General features: G+C 45.4%; 1 protein-coding gene across 1 annotated transcript in view; it reads right to left on the bottom strand.

Moving 5' to 3' along the window:
* Ush2a (usherin) overlaps positions 1 to 13,100 on the bottom strand; it is a 670,292-nt gene that overhangs the window by 373,975 nt on the left and 283,217 nt on the right. Inside the window, exons 30-31 of the mRNA XM_032915475.1 lie at positions 3,103 to 3,216; positions 601 to 762 (exon numbers count right to left, since the gene is read on the bottom strand). Coding sequence (XP_032771366.1) covers positions 601 to 762; positions 3,103 to 3,216 — 276 coding nt within the window. The remainder of the gene's footprint in view (positions 1 to 600; positions 763 to 3,102; positions 3,217 to 13,100) is intronic.

The raw sequence follows: 13,100 nt of genomic DNA, 5'->3' as shown, positions 1-13,100 counted from the left end.
TAACCTTTCACAAACACACAGTATCTCAGCTTTTGAATCAATCATCATTTGAGTAATACTACCTCCCCATAGTCTAACACAGCAACGCAACAATATAACCATGACTAGTCTGGGTAAACACGGAGCACCCCAAACACAACGAACGCAAAGACCAGATGGCACTCGTCGTGAGCCTCTGGCATTTAGAAAGCTTTTGGCAATTTCGTGTTGCTCATGAGTCAGATAATCTGGCCCTATGATACATATTTTGTCTCAAATGGTTTGAGATTTGAGCCATGCCAAGACATCCTTCTTCATCTTCAAATTATTCTCCATGCCGGCAGTATATATTTTCAAATAGCTGGCCATGTGACCATGGAGATGTTTAAAGACATCACCAATTCAGTCAGCTCACAGACTCATGTGCATAGGGCCACACTGGCACTCAGATTCAAACACATAGTCTGTGGGATCCAGAAATGTCTGGGCTAATACAGTCCCAAGGCTCCCTTGAAGCCCCGAGGAGGCAAATCTCACTCACCTGATTCGGAAAAACAGATGCAGTGGTCATCTAGAAAGGACAGTTATGAATCTATTACCTGATGGTGACAGAAGGCCCACCTGTGACTGTGTAGTTCTGTCCCTTGCCGGTGTAGACCAGCCTCCCATCCATGTATAGGGAGTACTGTGTAATAATTCCATTTGCTTGTCTGGGTGGACTCCAGAAGAAGGACAGGGAATTGGGAAGGGCCTCGGCGACTGGTGCCTGAACCTCTTGGGGTGCTGAGGAGGATGAAACAGAGTCTAATTTTAGTTTACTTTTCTAAGTAAAACTTTCCAGACTCAGACCAATAAATCATGGCCTAAAGCTGCAGTCCCGTGCACGGAGGTGTTCCCGACTCCCAGGCTGCTTGTCAGTAATTGCTTTAGGAAGGGCGCTAAATAACTGTCCTGAATTTCTGAGAATTTGCATCTGTGATGGATGGGGAGTCCCTTCTTTACTTCAGTCGACTGACGTTTGTGTTACTTCATCAAAAGTATTGTTAACCCATCATGTCCTCCTGGGGCCGAGCCTGTGTCTGGCTTGGCATAGCCTGTGGAGTGATTCGGGCAGCACTGGTGAGCAGTTCCTAACCGCGAGGCTTTAAAATCTCTCCAACTACAGGAATGGCCAGGAAACGGACACTTAGATCAATTGTATATTGAAACTGCACTGTAACTGTTGAAAAGAATTTATTTACATACTAACCAATGAATTGAAATCACGGAAAATTAAAAGACAAAACAAAAAAGTAAGCAGAAACAGAAGCACCATTCTGCCTATTAGACTTGGCTCCTTGGAAAAGCCATTTGGGAATTGCTCACCTCAAGACAAAGGAATTGCACTAGATGAGTGGCCAATCCCTTGGTGGGATGGAGGCGAGGCAGGCATGAGGGATACCAGGCAAAGTCTAGACAAGTAGATGAAGAGGAAGCAACCAGAAACTTCCCAGATGAGGGCTGGTAGAACTGACTATAAAATGGGGTGATAACGCTGTGCCCCAGAAGGCACAATGCCACCTGAGAGGAGTAATACCACTTCAGTAGAGTAGACAGGGCTACTGTGCCTCTGACAGTGCAGTGGTGGGGTGGGGGTGGCAGTGGGGAGCTGGACTCTGTTCCAGAGCAAGCATGAAGCAGAATAGAGGGTCTCAAGACGGATGTCACAAAATCCTCTTTCCTCAAGGCATCACACCAAGCTTCTGACTGCCTCTCACCTTCTCTCTTCTAACACCTTTCCTATGCAAACGGGGTTTGCAAAGAGAGGTAAAAGGAGATAAAGAAAGGAGATTTTAGGGAAGCATGCATGGGGGAGGGAGGAGGAGAAGAAGCAGAAGAAGAGAGATAGAGAGGAAGAAAGGGTGAGGGAGAGTGAAAGAGAGAGAGAGTGCAAGAAGGAGAGAGAGAGTAAGGAGAGAGAAGTAGAGAGAGAGCTAGAGAGAGCAAGAGAGAGAGAGAGCTAGAGAGCAAAAGTGAGCTAGAGAGAGCATGAGAGAAGGTGAAAGAGCAAGAGTGAGCAAAGCAACAAAGACAGAGAAAGCGAGAGTGAGAGAGCAAGAGTGTAAGAAAGCAAGAGAGAGGGAGAGAGAGAGAGTAAGAGCAGGAGAAAGCAAGAGAGAGAAAGAGAGAGAGAGTGAGCTAAAGAGAGAGTGAAAGATCATGAGAGGAGAAAGAGAGCGAGAGAGAAAGTGAGAGAGCAAGAGCAAGCAAGGAGAGTGAGAGAGAGAGAGAGAGAGAGAGAGAGAGAGAGAGAGAGAGAGAGAGAGAGCCAGAGCTACCTTGCAGACTAACTTTGGCCTTTTGCCCTGAAGACCAAGCTTTCCAGTGTAAATGCCTTTCCTACTAGGCAGTGTGAGGAGACAGCAAGAGGAAGTGCAGCCCCTTCAGTGTTCCAAGAGCTGGTGTCTCTTGAGGAGGAGGTTTGAATGCTTGAGTGAAGCTTCTACTTCTGGAGTCCTGAGGTGTTTTCTCTTCCCCACTGCTGCCCGCCCTCGCCCATGTTTTCTGAAACATTAATTTAGACCAACAGTTTGCACATCCCAAGAACAACGGGAGAGAGACTCGAGTGGGAGGAAAGGAGTGGGGATTCACCGTGCCTCGGTTGGCACGTGGAGGCTCTCCGTCTTCCCGAAGTCCTTGTTGCCCATGCTGGTGTTTAGCCGTTAAAAGAGACCATGGAAATCAACCGTTTGATTCTCAATTTCATACTGTGCCATACAATCAATTCTTTTTAGTCAGACTGTCTCTAGATTTACTTCTGAGCCGTAGTAAAATGAGGAAGCTTTCATTAATCTTTCAGATGCTCCATATTAATGACAAGGCTCTTGCATGAACAATGTAACAGCAATTAAAAAGCCCATTAATCTGCATTACAGCTATTAAAGATGCATGTCATTAAAGGCTATGGAGTTTGATTCATTTTCGCACCCCCCCAAAAAATGGGAGCAATTATGGCCTGGCAATGCACTTTGTCATCAAATTAGGTCGGGTTTTCCAGCAAATGGCCTCGCAGCATTTAGCTCTTCTCCTATTTTATTATTCATGACTGAAATGTGGAAGTCAAGACCTTTGAAATTACTTTACCTTCTTGTGGAGTGGAGATGCTCAATGCACGTGAGCTCTCGGTGCAGCCCGCCCGAGAACAAGCAGTCAGGGTTACTGCATAGCTGTGGAAGGGATGTAGTCCTGTCAGTATGCCTAGGGTAAAAGGGGGGGCACGAAAGGTTTATATGTTTGCTAGCTTGTATGTGAGAGAAAAGGGTGGGATACAGAGAAAGAGAAAAGGGCACAGATTCAGAGACAGAGACAGACAGACAGACAGACAGAGAACCACAATGCATAGCTTTCGTTTTTTCCCTCACTTAGTGGTGGAGAGGGAAACTCATGAGCACATCCCTTCACTGCCAAGACAGCACTAACACAGTATTTATGCTTCTGATGCCAAGCACCCATTCCTGCATAATGCTTCATTACAGGGCCCGAACCTCCCACAGAAACAAAAATGGCTCCATTTGCTCGACCCTGGCACTTTTCGCCTGTGTTTACCTAGGAAGCCCCATGTGCAGTTTGTTAGCACACGTTAGAGAGCGCTCCTCCCAGGAGGGGTTCCATTATTCCTGCGCTAGGATACACCGAGACAAACTGTTTGTGTGGTAGGCAGGAAAAGTATGCAAATTCACACAACGGAACAATTAGTAAATTGGATAATTATGCTTTTCTACTTCTACTTGTGAAATTATTAGTTTATTTAATTAAGACACCTGTCTCCAGTGGAAGCGCTGCACAGGGAGGATTGAATTAACCTGGCTTTGCAGACGATGTGCGAAGATTTGTTCCGCAATCGAAAGTTTCCATAGTCCTGAAACACCTTTTGCCTACTCATATAACCAAGAAGAAACTCTCTCCTCAGGCAAGTCTGATGGATTGAAGACACAACGAACACACAGTTTATGCATTTGCTCTGGTCTCTCCCACTGAATGTTCTTAGGGCAAGCTTTGATTCAAATGGTAGATTTGTTATCACTCTTGCTAAAAAGGTAGTCCAGTCTTTGTTATCCTCCACTGACTAAGCCTTCAGTAAAACAGACGATACATTAGTGCTCCAAGGAGCAACACTGGCGAGAGATGTCACCCTTTAAATACTTTATTACTTGTGAATGTATATGTAGATATGTGTTTGGTTGTGTGTGTATGTATTCCTGTGTGTGTTCATGTGTTTGTGCATGTGTTTGGTTGTCTGTATTTGTGTATGTCTGTATTCACATGGGTATGTGTGTGTGTGTGTGTATGTGTGTGTGTGTTTGTGTGTGTTGTTGTGTGTATATGTATTTGTATGTGTATTTGTGTGTATGTATTCATGTGCATATTTGTGTGTGTTTGTGTCTTTGCTTGTGTGTATTCGTATGTGTATACATATTTTGTGTGTATTTATGTGTTTGTGTATATGTGTTTGGTTGTCTGTATTTGTGTATGTATGCTGTATTTGTGTATGTATGCATCCGTATGGGTATGTGTGTTTGTGTGTGTATGTGTACATGTGTTTGTGTGTGTGTATGTATGTATGCACATGTGCACATGCTTGTGAAAGCTGGAGGTCAATCTTGGGTATCTTTTTCACCTGTTCTTATCTTGTTTTTTGAGAAAAAAAACTTTCTCATTTACCTGGAACTTGCCTATTAGGTTAGAGTCTCTGGTCAATGAGCCTCAAAACTCATCCTGTCTCTGCCTTGCCTGTACTGGGATTACAAACGTGTGCTTCTGCTGAGTATCTCCCCAGCCCAACTCTAGTACAGATTTTAACAGATGTGCATGTGTCTTTGTCCTCCCCAGTAAAGAGTTTAATGACTGGAAAGAGCGAGAAGAAGGAATGAACAAAGACGGTGAGCTGCCATTTGCTTTCTCATGTCGTCCTCACCTAGGAGCTTGTCCCCAGTCTTCATTTTAGTGACTATAGAGATCTGTGTAGTACATCTGTTGGAAAATACCTCAGTTTGTGGCCAAAAACAGCAAGAGAGTGAGCTAGCGCATGCATGCACACACACATAAACACACACACACACACACACACACACACACACACACACACACACTCCTTTTCTTTGTGGTGCAACCTCTCTCCTTTTCCTCCTCCTGCCATTGGTACCCCGCCATTTGCTCTCGCATGTCCCAGTACTCATGACTTGTAGCCTGAGTTCCACATTTGCAATAGTGGGCCTCTCATCCTACTCAAGCTAACCCAATCACAGTCTCCTTATCATATAGCAAGTACACAGCAGCTTAGGTTGGAGTACCTTATAAATTCTATGGGCCTAACCAGGCCTCAGTGCCTTAGTATTCTCATATCTACACGAATAATAATCTCTCTTGAAGGAAAGGCCCCAGGAGTGGTCTATGTGGCGGGATAGTATAATATTTACCTCAAAAGTTTACTAATGAGATTAGCAGTTGAGGCACATAGCGGCCCCGTCGTAGCTCTGTGTGCAGAGGATGCTAATGTAGAATGGCTTTAGTGTAACTCGTGATATGGTTGCATGTATGTATATGTATTTGCATGTGTATATATTTGTGTGCATATATATGTGTGTTTGTGTGTGTATTCATGTATGTGTATATGTGTTTGGTTGTCTGTATTTGTGTGCAGAGGACGCTAATGTAGAATGGCTTTAGTGTAACTCGTGATATGATTGCAACCCAGCGCCTGCCTCCTTTGCCTGTGAATGACTTCAGTCTTTCAAAGATAAGTCATTGTCTCTTAAATACAAAACCAAGTAAGCCAGGTTCATAGATTCTCTGTACGTACTGGACATGGGCTCTCTCTGCAACCCCGGTGCCCTGAGCTGTTTACTTGCAGACCGTTTGCTTCTTTCCTTGTTTGGCTCTGATTCCTCCAAGGACACACTTAAGGGCCCGCTGTTTAACCAGACCGGCTCTTCAAGTCTTCTTTTTCTGGATCTTGCTAATCTATCAAGCCTCCCCATGCGTGGATCCTCATAACCTATGCAGATTTTTCAATGCCCCATTGGCCGGCCCTGCTGTCCCACCTAGGGTGGACACCTTCACCTGTCTTCCTAAAGGTGTACTCCACTCGCTCTCCCTCAGTCCACAGATAACATGGCTGTGCACTGCTTTCGTTTTCGTCCCTTGGGATGGGACGTGGGATGTAAGTCCTATGCAATTGTTATGTCACAGATCTGCTCCTCCCTATTTTCTTTTTTAAAGACGTATGTTTCTTTTCAATTGTGGTCATGCATGTTTCCGCCTGGGGTTATGCTTACATGTGTGTGAGTGTCTGTGGAGGCCAGATGGCACTGGGTCCTTTGAAGATGGCATTACAGGTTGTTGGGAGAGATCTAACCTGGTTGCTGGGAATTTAACTAGGCTCCTCCATAAGAGCACCACGTGGTTTTAACCACTGAGCCAGGTCTCCATCCCATCGCTCACCTGTGTGTGTATGGATACAGGTACCTGCATGTCTGTGAGTGCATGTGGAGGCCAGAAGTCACATCAGATGTCTATCCCTCTTCACCTAATGGAGCAAAGCAAGACCTCTTACTTGTACCAATAGCTTGCTGACTCTGCTAGGCTAGTTAACCTGTTTGCCCTTCAGGACCCCATTCTTACCTCCTGACCACTCGGATCAAACACAGATGGACTGCCACACCTTCCTGACCTTTACCTGGGTGCAGGGACTCTGAACTCAGGTCCTCTTACTTGTTGTGGTGAGATCTTTACCCACTGAGCCGTCTCCCCAACTCCCTAGGTCCCAATTTCTTAGTTCCACTATCGTGATACACAAATTCTAGTGTCAAAATGAAAAAAAATCATCACCATACATGAGTCTTGGCAATTCTAGCTTTATGACATTTTTGACTCATCTTTCTTGTTGGGAAGCACAACTCTACTGTGAGTGTCCAAAGCCACTACAGCTTATGTGACTGAATTTGAATAGTACCAATAGGAAGTGAGACAGGCCTCAGAGAGTGACATTTGTATTATCAACATGAGCAAGGTATGCTGGGATATAAGGCTCATGGATGATCACCTGACAAAAGCAATCTCTTGTAGATGGACAGCATTAGTGTAGGCATAGCAATATTGACTAAGGAAAGACACAAGTTTGCATCCTGGTTGGTAATATAACAGGCTTTATAGGAATATCTGTTAGGAATTAAGGAAACATCATCACAGAGAATCACAGATGCCTGCCCTTGCACAAACTCTTTACTTGAGATATTATCTCCCTTCAAATCACAGCTGAAGTGCCATGGTTGGACTTTAGCCATTCTATTGGCTTCTCAGGAAAGGTTTACATAGTCAGAGAGGATTACAAGTAAAGCCTGTGACTAAGTGAGCTTCAGTGTTCTGCTAAGACTAGCTTGTTTTCAGTAAATCAGTCTCTTTGCATATATGTTGCTCTAGTTCCATCCTGTTGCTGTGACCAAAAACTTTTCACAGGAAGAATGATTTATTTTCACTTATAGGTAACAATCTATCATTGATAGAAGACAGGGCAGAAATTCAAAGCAAAAGCTGTGGAAGAGAGCAAACTGCCTGCTGGGTCATGCAGGTAGATGACTGGCTAGCTTTCTTTTATAGGCCTAGACCCTCTGCCCAGGGAATGGTGCCACCCACAGTGGACTGGGTCCTTTTATATCCATATATCACCTAGTAACCAAGACAGACCCCATTAGACTTGCCCATAGGCCAAACTGATTTAGGTAATTCCTCAATCAAGGATTTCCTCTCAGAAGACTCTAAGTTCAGCCAAGTTGACAAGGCTAAGCAGAACATGAATGTACCATGATATTCTTCCCTAAGCTTCCTCTTTACTTAAGAAGCTCATCATATAGCAGTGAAGTTTCCCTAAAGTCATTAAAGTATATAGACATGAGAATGAATAAGATGCATACTCCATTCCAGGGTTAAGGGAGGCCTATTTAATTAAAGAAAACTTTGAAGGATGGTCATTTTAACCTCTCAGCAAAATACTTTTTCCAGCTTTCTGCTCTGGAGGAGAGGTTTACCAAATTGTGTTATATTTCCTAGAAAAGTTTAGAGACTTTAAAGGACCGTGGAGAGAAACCAGATCATTCCTTGGGCCATTTATCAAAGCATTTGTGTTTCCTCTTTCAAGCAGGTGAGAAAATAGTAAATACCAAGACACGAAGATACAGTACAGAGAATAGAGAGCAAAGACAGAGAGGAGAAGAGAGCTGAATTTTGGGGGTTTGCCAGCCTTGGATCCCTAGTGCAAAGTTTGCATGACTTCTACATCACACTTTTAAAAAACGCGTTATCCCTTTCTAGGTTGGAGTGGTGATTCTTTCCTAGGTCCAAGGGGGATTTGCCCATTGCATTGCATTTTCAAGAAGCCAAGTGTCTGTCAAAGTGGCTAAATAACTTTCAGATTAGGAACTTCAGAAAGATGCCTAGGGTGACTGACCATCCCATGCTTTCTCCCTTCTTGACTGGTCACTATTAATCATGAGTCATGAGGAAGAACTGGCTATGTCTGTGACTGTCCTCCTGTCTGGGACACATATCTGTCCTCCTCTCTGGGACACATATCTGATTCCCTTTGCTCCAGTGTGGAGAACATTAAAGTTGATGCCTATAAAAAGTTGTGCAATTAACAAAGGAAGCAAAATAGCTTCTCTCTAGCCCCCAGCAAGTAGCCCATCTTGAATACAGCCTCCCTGATCCTTAAATGAATCCCTAGAAGTCTAAGGTAAACACTTAGACTGTTTGTATCCAGAGAAAAATAGTGCTATCCTGATAATCTATCATCAGAAATTATCAATCAATGCTTTGTCTTTCGGCCTCTAGCAAAGGTGATTGAGAAGCTACCCTATTTTTAGAAGACTACCAGGACTACATCGACAGTAGCCATGCACAGATTCACGAGGAAGCAGGGTGTTTTCAGGAATGCTGTGTGCAGGGAGGCATCTGCATGGTCTGACCCATGAGTCTAAGATGCTACGAGGAGTTCTGGTTTTGTTTCTGTTGCTACAATGGCACACTCTGAACAAAAGCAAGTTAAGGATAGGATGGTTTTATTCAGCTTCCACTTCAAGGGCACAGTCCATCACTGGGAGAAGGCAAGGGTTGAGGTCAAGGCAAGAACTTGAAGGGAGCTCTGTTTACTATTCTATCCAACATGCTTTTCTATAGAGACCTCCAACCAAACTCACTTCTCAGCCAAAGAAGTACAGCGGCCACCAGAAAGGATGCTCTTGGCTAGCTGGTGTGAAGGCCAGCTTCCACTTTGCTAGAATTTTTGCGTAGTCCATGACCACTTGCCTAGGAATTACACCACCCATAGTGGGCCTAGCTGTCCAATATCAATTAACAATCAAGGTGAGTCCCCAGACTCATGCCTACAGGGCAGTCTGATCTAGAGAGTTCTTCAACTGAGACTATTCTGTCAGATAAATCTAGGCTGTTCCATTGATAGTTAAATCATACCAGAATAGGGGGACTTTAAGCAAAGGCAAATTGATAAGGGACAATTATAAAAATTTGCTTGAATATCAGAATTTAAAAATAATACGGAGTAATACAGAGCAGAGTTATAAAGGACTCTAGAGGAAAAGAAAGTGTGTCCACAGAGAACTTGGCTAACTCTCTATGAGGACAAAGAAATAGATTCCAACACTATGAACTTTAAGTGGGTTGGGGTGGATGTCCTTGTGAGGGACAACCCTGAGAACGCCTTTCAGTTTGAGACTGTCCCATTCATTGGGCAGGCAAGTGACCTCTCAAACTTCCTTCTAGCCACAAAACTCTGTGAAGTCAGAAATGGCCCCAGCTGTGTCAGAAAGCCTGCTGGTCTTTCTTGATAATGGAAGGAGGCACCACTGACATAGCATTCAATAAACATAAAGCAAGCATTATCGATGTCTTAAAAGTGTGAGTGGCCCACCAAGCCTGGGAGCGTCAGCGTGTGGACCTGAATTGCCAGCCCCAGCAGGGCCCTGACTCTCACTCTAAGCGATAATGCATTGTGCATTAATGCCTGGCATTGAGATGTCCTGACAAACCACACCAAGGGAGTTTCCAGTCAAGTGCAGTCTCTGCAAAGCCCAAGTGAAGGGCGGGACAGGAACTTTGTTTAAGGGAAAGAAGCCTGTCCAGGTAGGGAGGAATTTAAGATCCCCACTTCTGTATAAGGCTCCAAATGTCTTCTCTGGAGAGACTGAGAGACTGGCCCAGGAGAGCTCATGTACAGAGAAGCTACAGCATCAATGTCCCTCACAATGACTCCCAGGTCAGTGACTGCAGAGACCATGTCAGTCCTGCTGCTCTCAGTATCCTCCCTGGTGATGCTATGGCCAGTGGCCACACAAGCACAAGAACCTGAGTTCAAGGCCCAGCACTCCTTCAGGGACAAAACCCCAAATAGGTCAACTCAAAACCAAATCAGGTGTGGAGACAGACCTGGTAATTATAGGGCTGGGGAGATGGAGACAGGTGAATTCTAGGGGCTCACAGGTTAGCCGGATGAGCCTACGTTGCTAACTCCAGGAGAGTTAGAGATCCTGTGTTGACACAGTACCTGAGGAAGGACAGGTGAGGTGGTCCTCTGGCCTACACACACACACACTGTACTCGTATAAGCATGTGAGCGCATGCACGCACACACACACACACACACACACACACACACACACACACACACACACACACACACACACTACGGTTTAATAAAAGCAGATATTTGGTTCATTGCTCCTGGCTCATTACTAATACGCCCGCCCCAGACTGTATCTTTTCAAAGACAGATGAGTATCTCCAACACTAGTTGATACCACCAACATCCTTCTTTCCTTTCCTCTCACCTCAAATCCCCAAAGAGGCAAAGAGGAGTATGGAGACAGCCTGACCCCCTTGGAGAAACCTCCTGTGTGGCTAACATTAGCTATGCAGGCTGCTGCACCTCTCACAGAGCCCAAGCATGGAGAGGCGGGAGAACAGAGGAGGTGGCTTTGCCATTGAGATTTTATGGCTAATTTTTGGCTAAATGTCTGCAAGCACAAATGCTCTGCCGGCCAAAATTTGAAACCAAAGCAAGATGGCAGCATCCTGGAGAAGGCCTGTGCTTCTATTTCCGTTCTTTAGCAGACTCCTCTCCCTCCCCCCACCCACCCCCCAGCTGCCAAGCTCGGTGTTTGGCGAGCATCCACTGTAATCTGTTCTCCTTCATTATGCTAATCTGTGGGCGGAAAGATTTCTGTCATCTTCGAATGGCTTGTACAGCAACGGTAAACACCTTGGCCTGTCTGTAATTGGACAGGTGTCTGCACTGATGTCACCCAGCTTTTAATTCAATTAAAGACCTGGCTGCTCTGCTCTCATTACCCACTCATTTCCGGTGCACTTTTAGACTGGTGGTTGAAATCCGCGCATGGCGTTGTCTACCCGGAGTCTAAAGCCAGCGGCCTCCCTGCAAAGATTATGCCTCAAGGGGGTTGGGGAGTGTTTGTGTGTTAAGAGAGATGGTCAAAATAATATGGAGACTTTATTCATTCTCTCTCAACTGCGTCTGTCTCTGTCTCTGTCTCTATCTCTCTCTGTGTCTCTTTCTCTGCTTATCTGTCTTTCTTTGGGCCTCTGTCTCTCTGTGTATCTGTGTCTCTGTCTCTGTCTGCCTATCTTTGTCTCTGTATCTCTGTCTCTCTGTGTGTCTCTTTTTCTTTGTCTCTCTGTTTCTGTATGTCTGTCTCTGTATCTGTCTCTCTATCTGACTGTCTCTTTCTCTCTGTGCCTCTGTCTCTCTGTGTATCTGTCTCTCTGCCTCTGTCTCTCTCTTTGTCTCTGTCTCTCTGTCTCTGTGTCTCTGTATCTCTCAGTGTCTCTGTCTCTCTGTCTCTGCCTGTCTTTGTCTCTCTGTCCTTGTCTGTCTCTCTGTCTTTGTTTCTCTGTCTGTCTGACTGTCTCTCTCTGTACCTCTGTCTCTCTGTGCCTCTGTCTCTCTGTGTATCTGTCTCTCTTTGTCTCTATCTCTGCCTGTCTCTGTCTCTCTGTCTGACTCTCTCTCTGTGCCTCTGTCTCTCTGTGTATCTGTCTCTCTGCCTCTGTCTCTCTCTCTGTGTCTCTGTCTCTCTGTCTCTGTGTCTCTGTATCTCTGTCTCTGCCTGTCTCTGTCTCTGTGTCTCTGTATCTCTCTCTGTGCCTCTGTCTCTCTGTGTATCTGTCTCTCTGCCTCTGTCTCTCTCTTTGTCTCTGTCTCTCTGTCTCTGCCTGTCTCTGTCTCTCTGTCCCTGTCTGTCTCTCTGTCTTTGTTTCTCTGTCTGTCTGACTGTCTCTCTCTGTACCTCTGTCTCTCTGTGTATCTGTCTCTCTGCCTCTGTCTCTCTCTGTCTCTGTGTCTCTGTCTCTGTGTCTCTGTGTCTCTCAGTGTCTCTGTCTCTCTGTCTTTGTTTCTCTGTCTGTCTGACTGTCTCTCTGTCTCTGCCTCTGTCTCTCTCTCATGTCTTCTATTTACTGGCCATAATGAGGAGTAGACACAGCCTCGGCCATGCTGTCTCTCACTTCCTGTCCCCGGGGCTTTCCTCCATCTCCCAAGAACTCAGCCAAGTGCCATTCTCTGATTCATTTGCTGGCATCTCACATTTGGATCAAGAATGCGAGGGTGGGTCAGAGCAAGGCACTTATTAAGAGGCCATCTGGTAAGGGACACCACGTAGGCTGAGTGGCTCATCACTGGGGACAGAATGGAAAAGCCAGGGAAGAAGAGAAGACAAGGGGACGGTTTTTGCCTTAAGATTCCTGCCATGGGGCTGATGAATTATAATTCTCTGGTGTGCATCTGAGCTGGCCCAGTGTGTGGATTAGAGGGAGCGAATCAATCCAGGTTGCCGTGTTCTCTGCACACCATCCAGGTACCCAACGCAGATGAGGACGCTGACCCCAAGAAACTGTTTAGTGATGTTTGTTAAGTATGGATGAACATTGGATAGTCTAGTCTAGGGGAGGTGTCCGCGAATCTCCACATCTCGTCTACTTTGCCCTGTTTCTAGCATGCAAGATGGCGGGGCTTCTGCCATCCTGCATGCTGAATAGCAATAAGCTGATGGGAACAC

Source organism: Rattus rattus, chromosome 10 (genome assembly GCF_011064425.1).
Source record: "Rattus rattus isolate New Zealand chromosome 10, Rrattus_CSIRO_v1, whole genome shotgun sequence".
NCBI classification, from domain to species: domain Eukaryota; kingdom Metazoa; phylum Chordata; class Mammalia; order Rodentia; family Muridae; genus Rattus; species Rattus rattus.
Note: the sequence above shows the minus strand (reverse complement) of the source record. Positions and strands in the feature narration are given on the sequence as shown.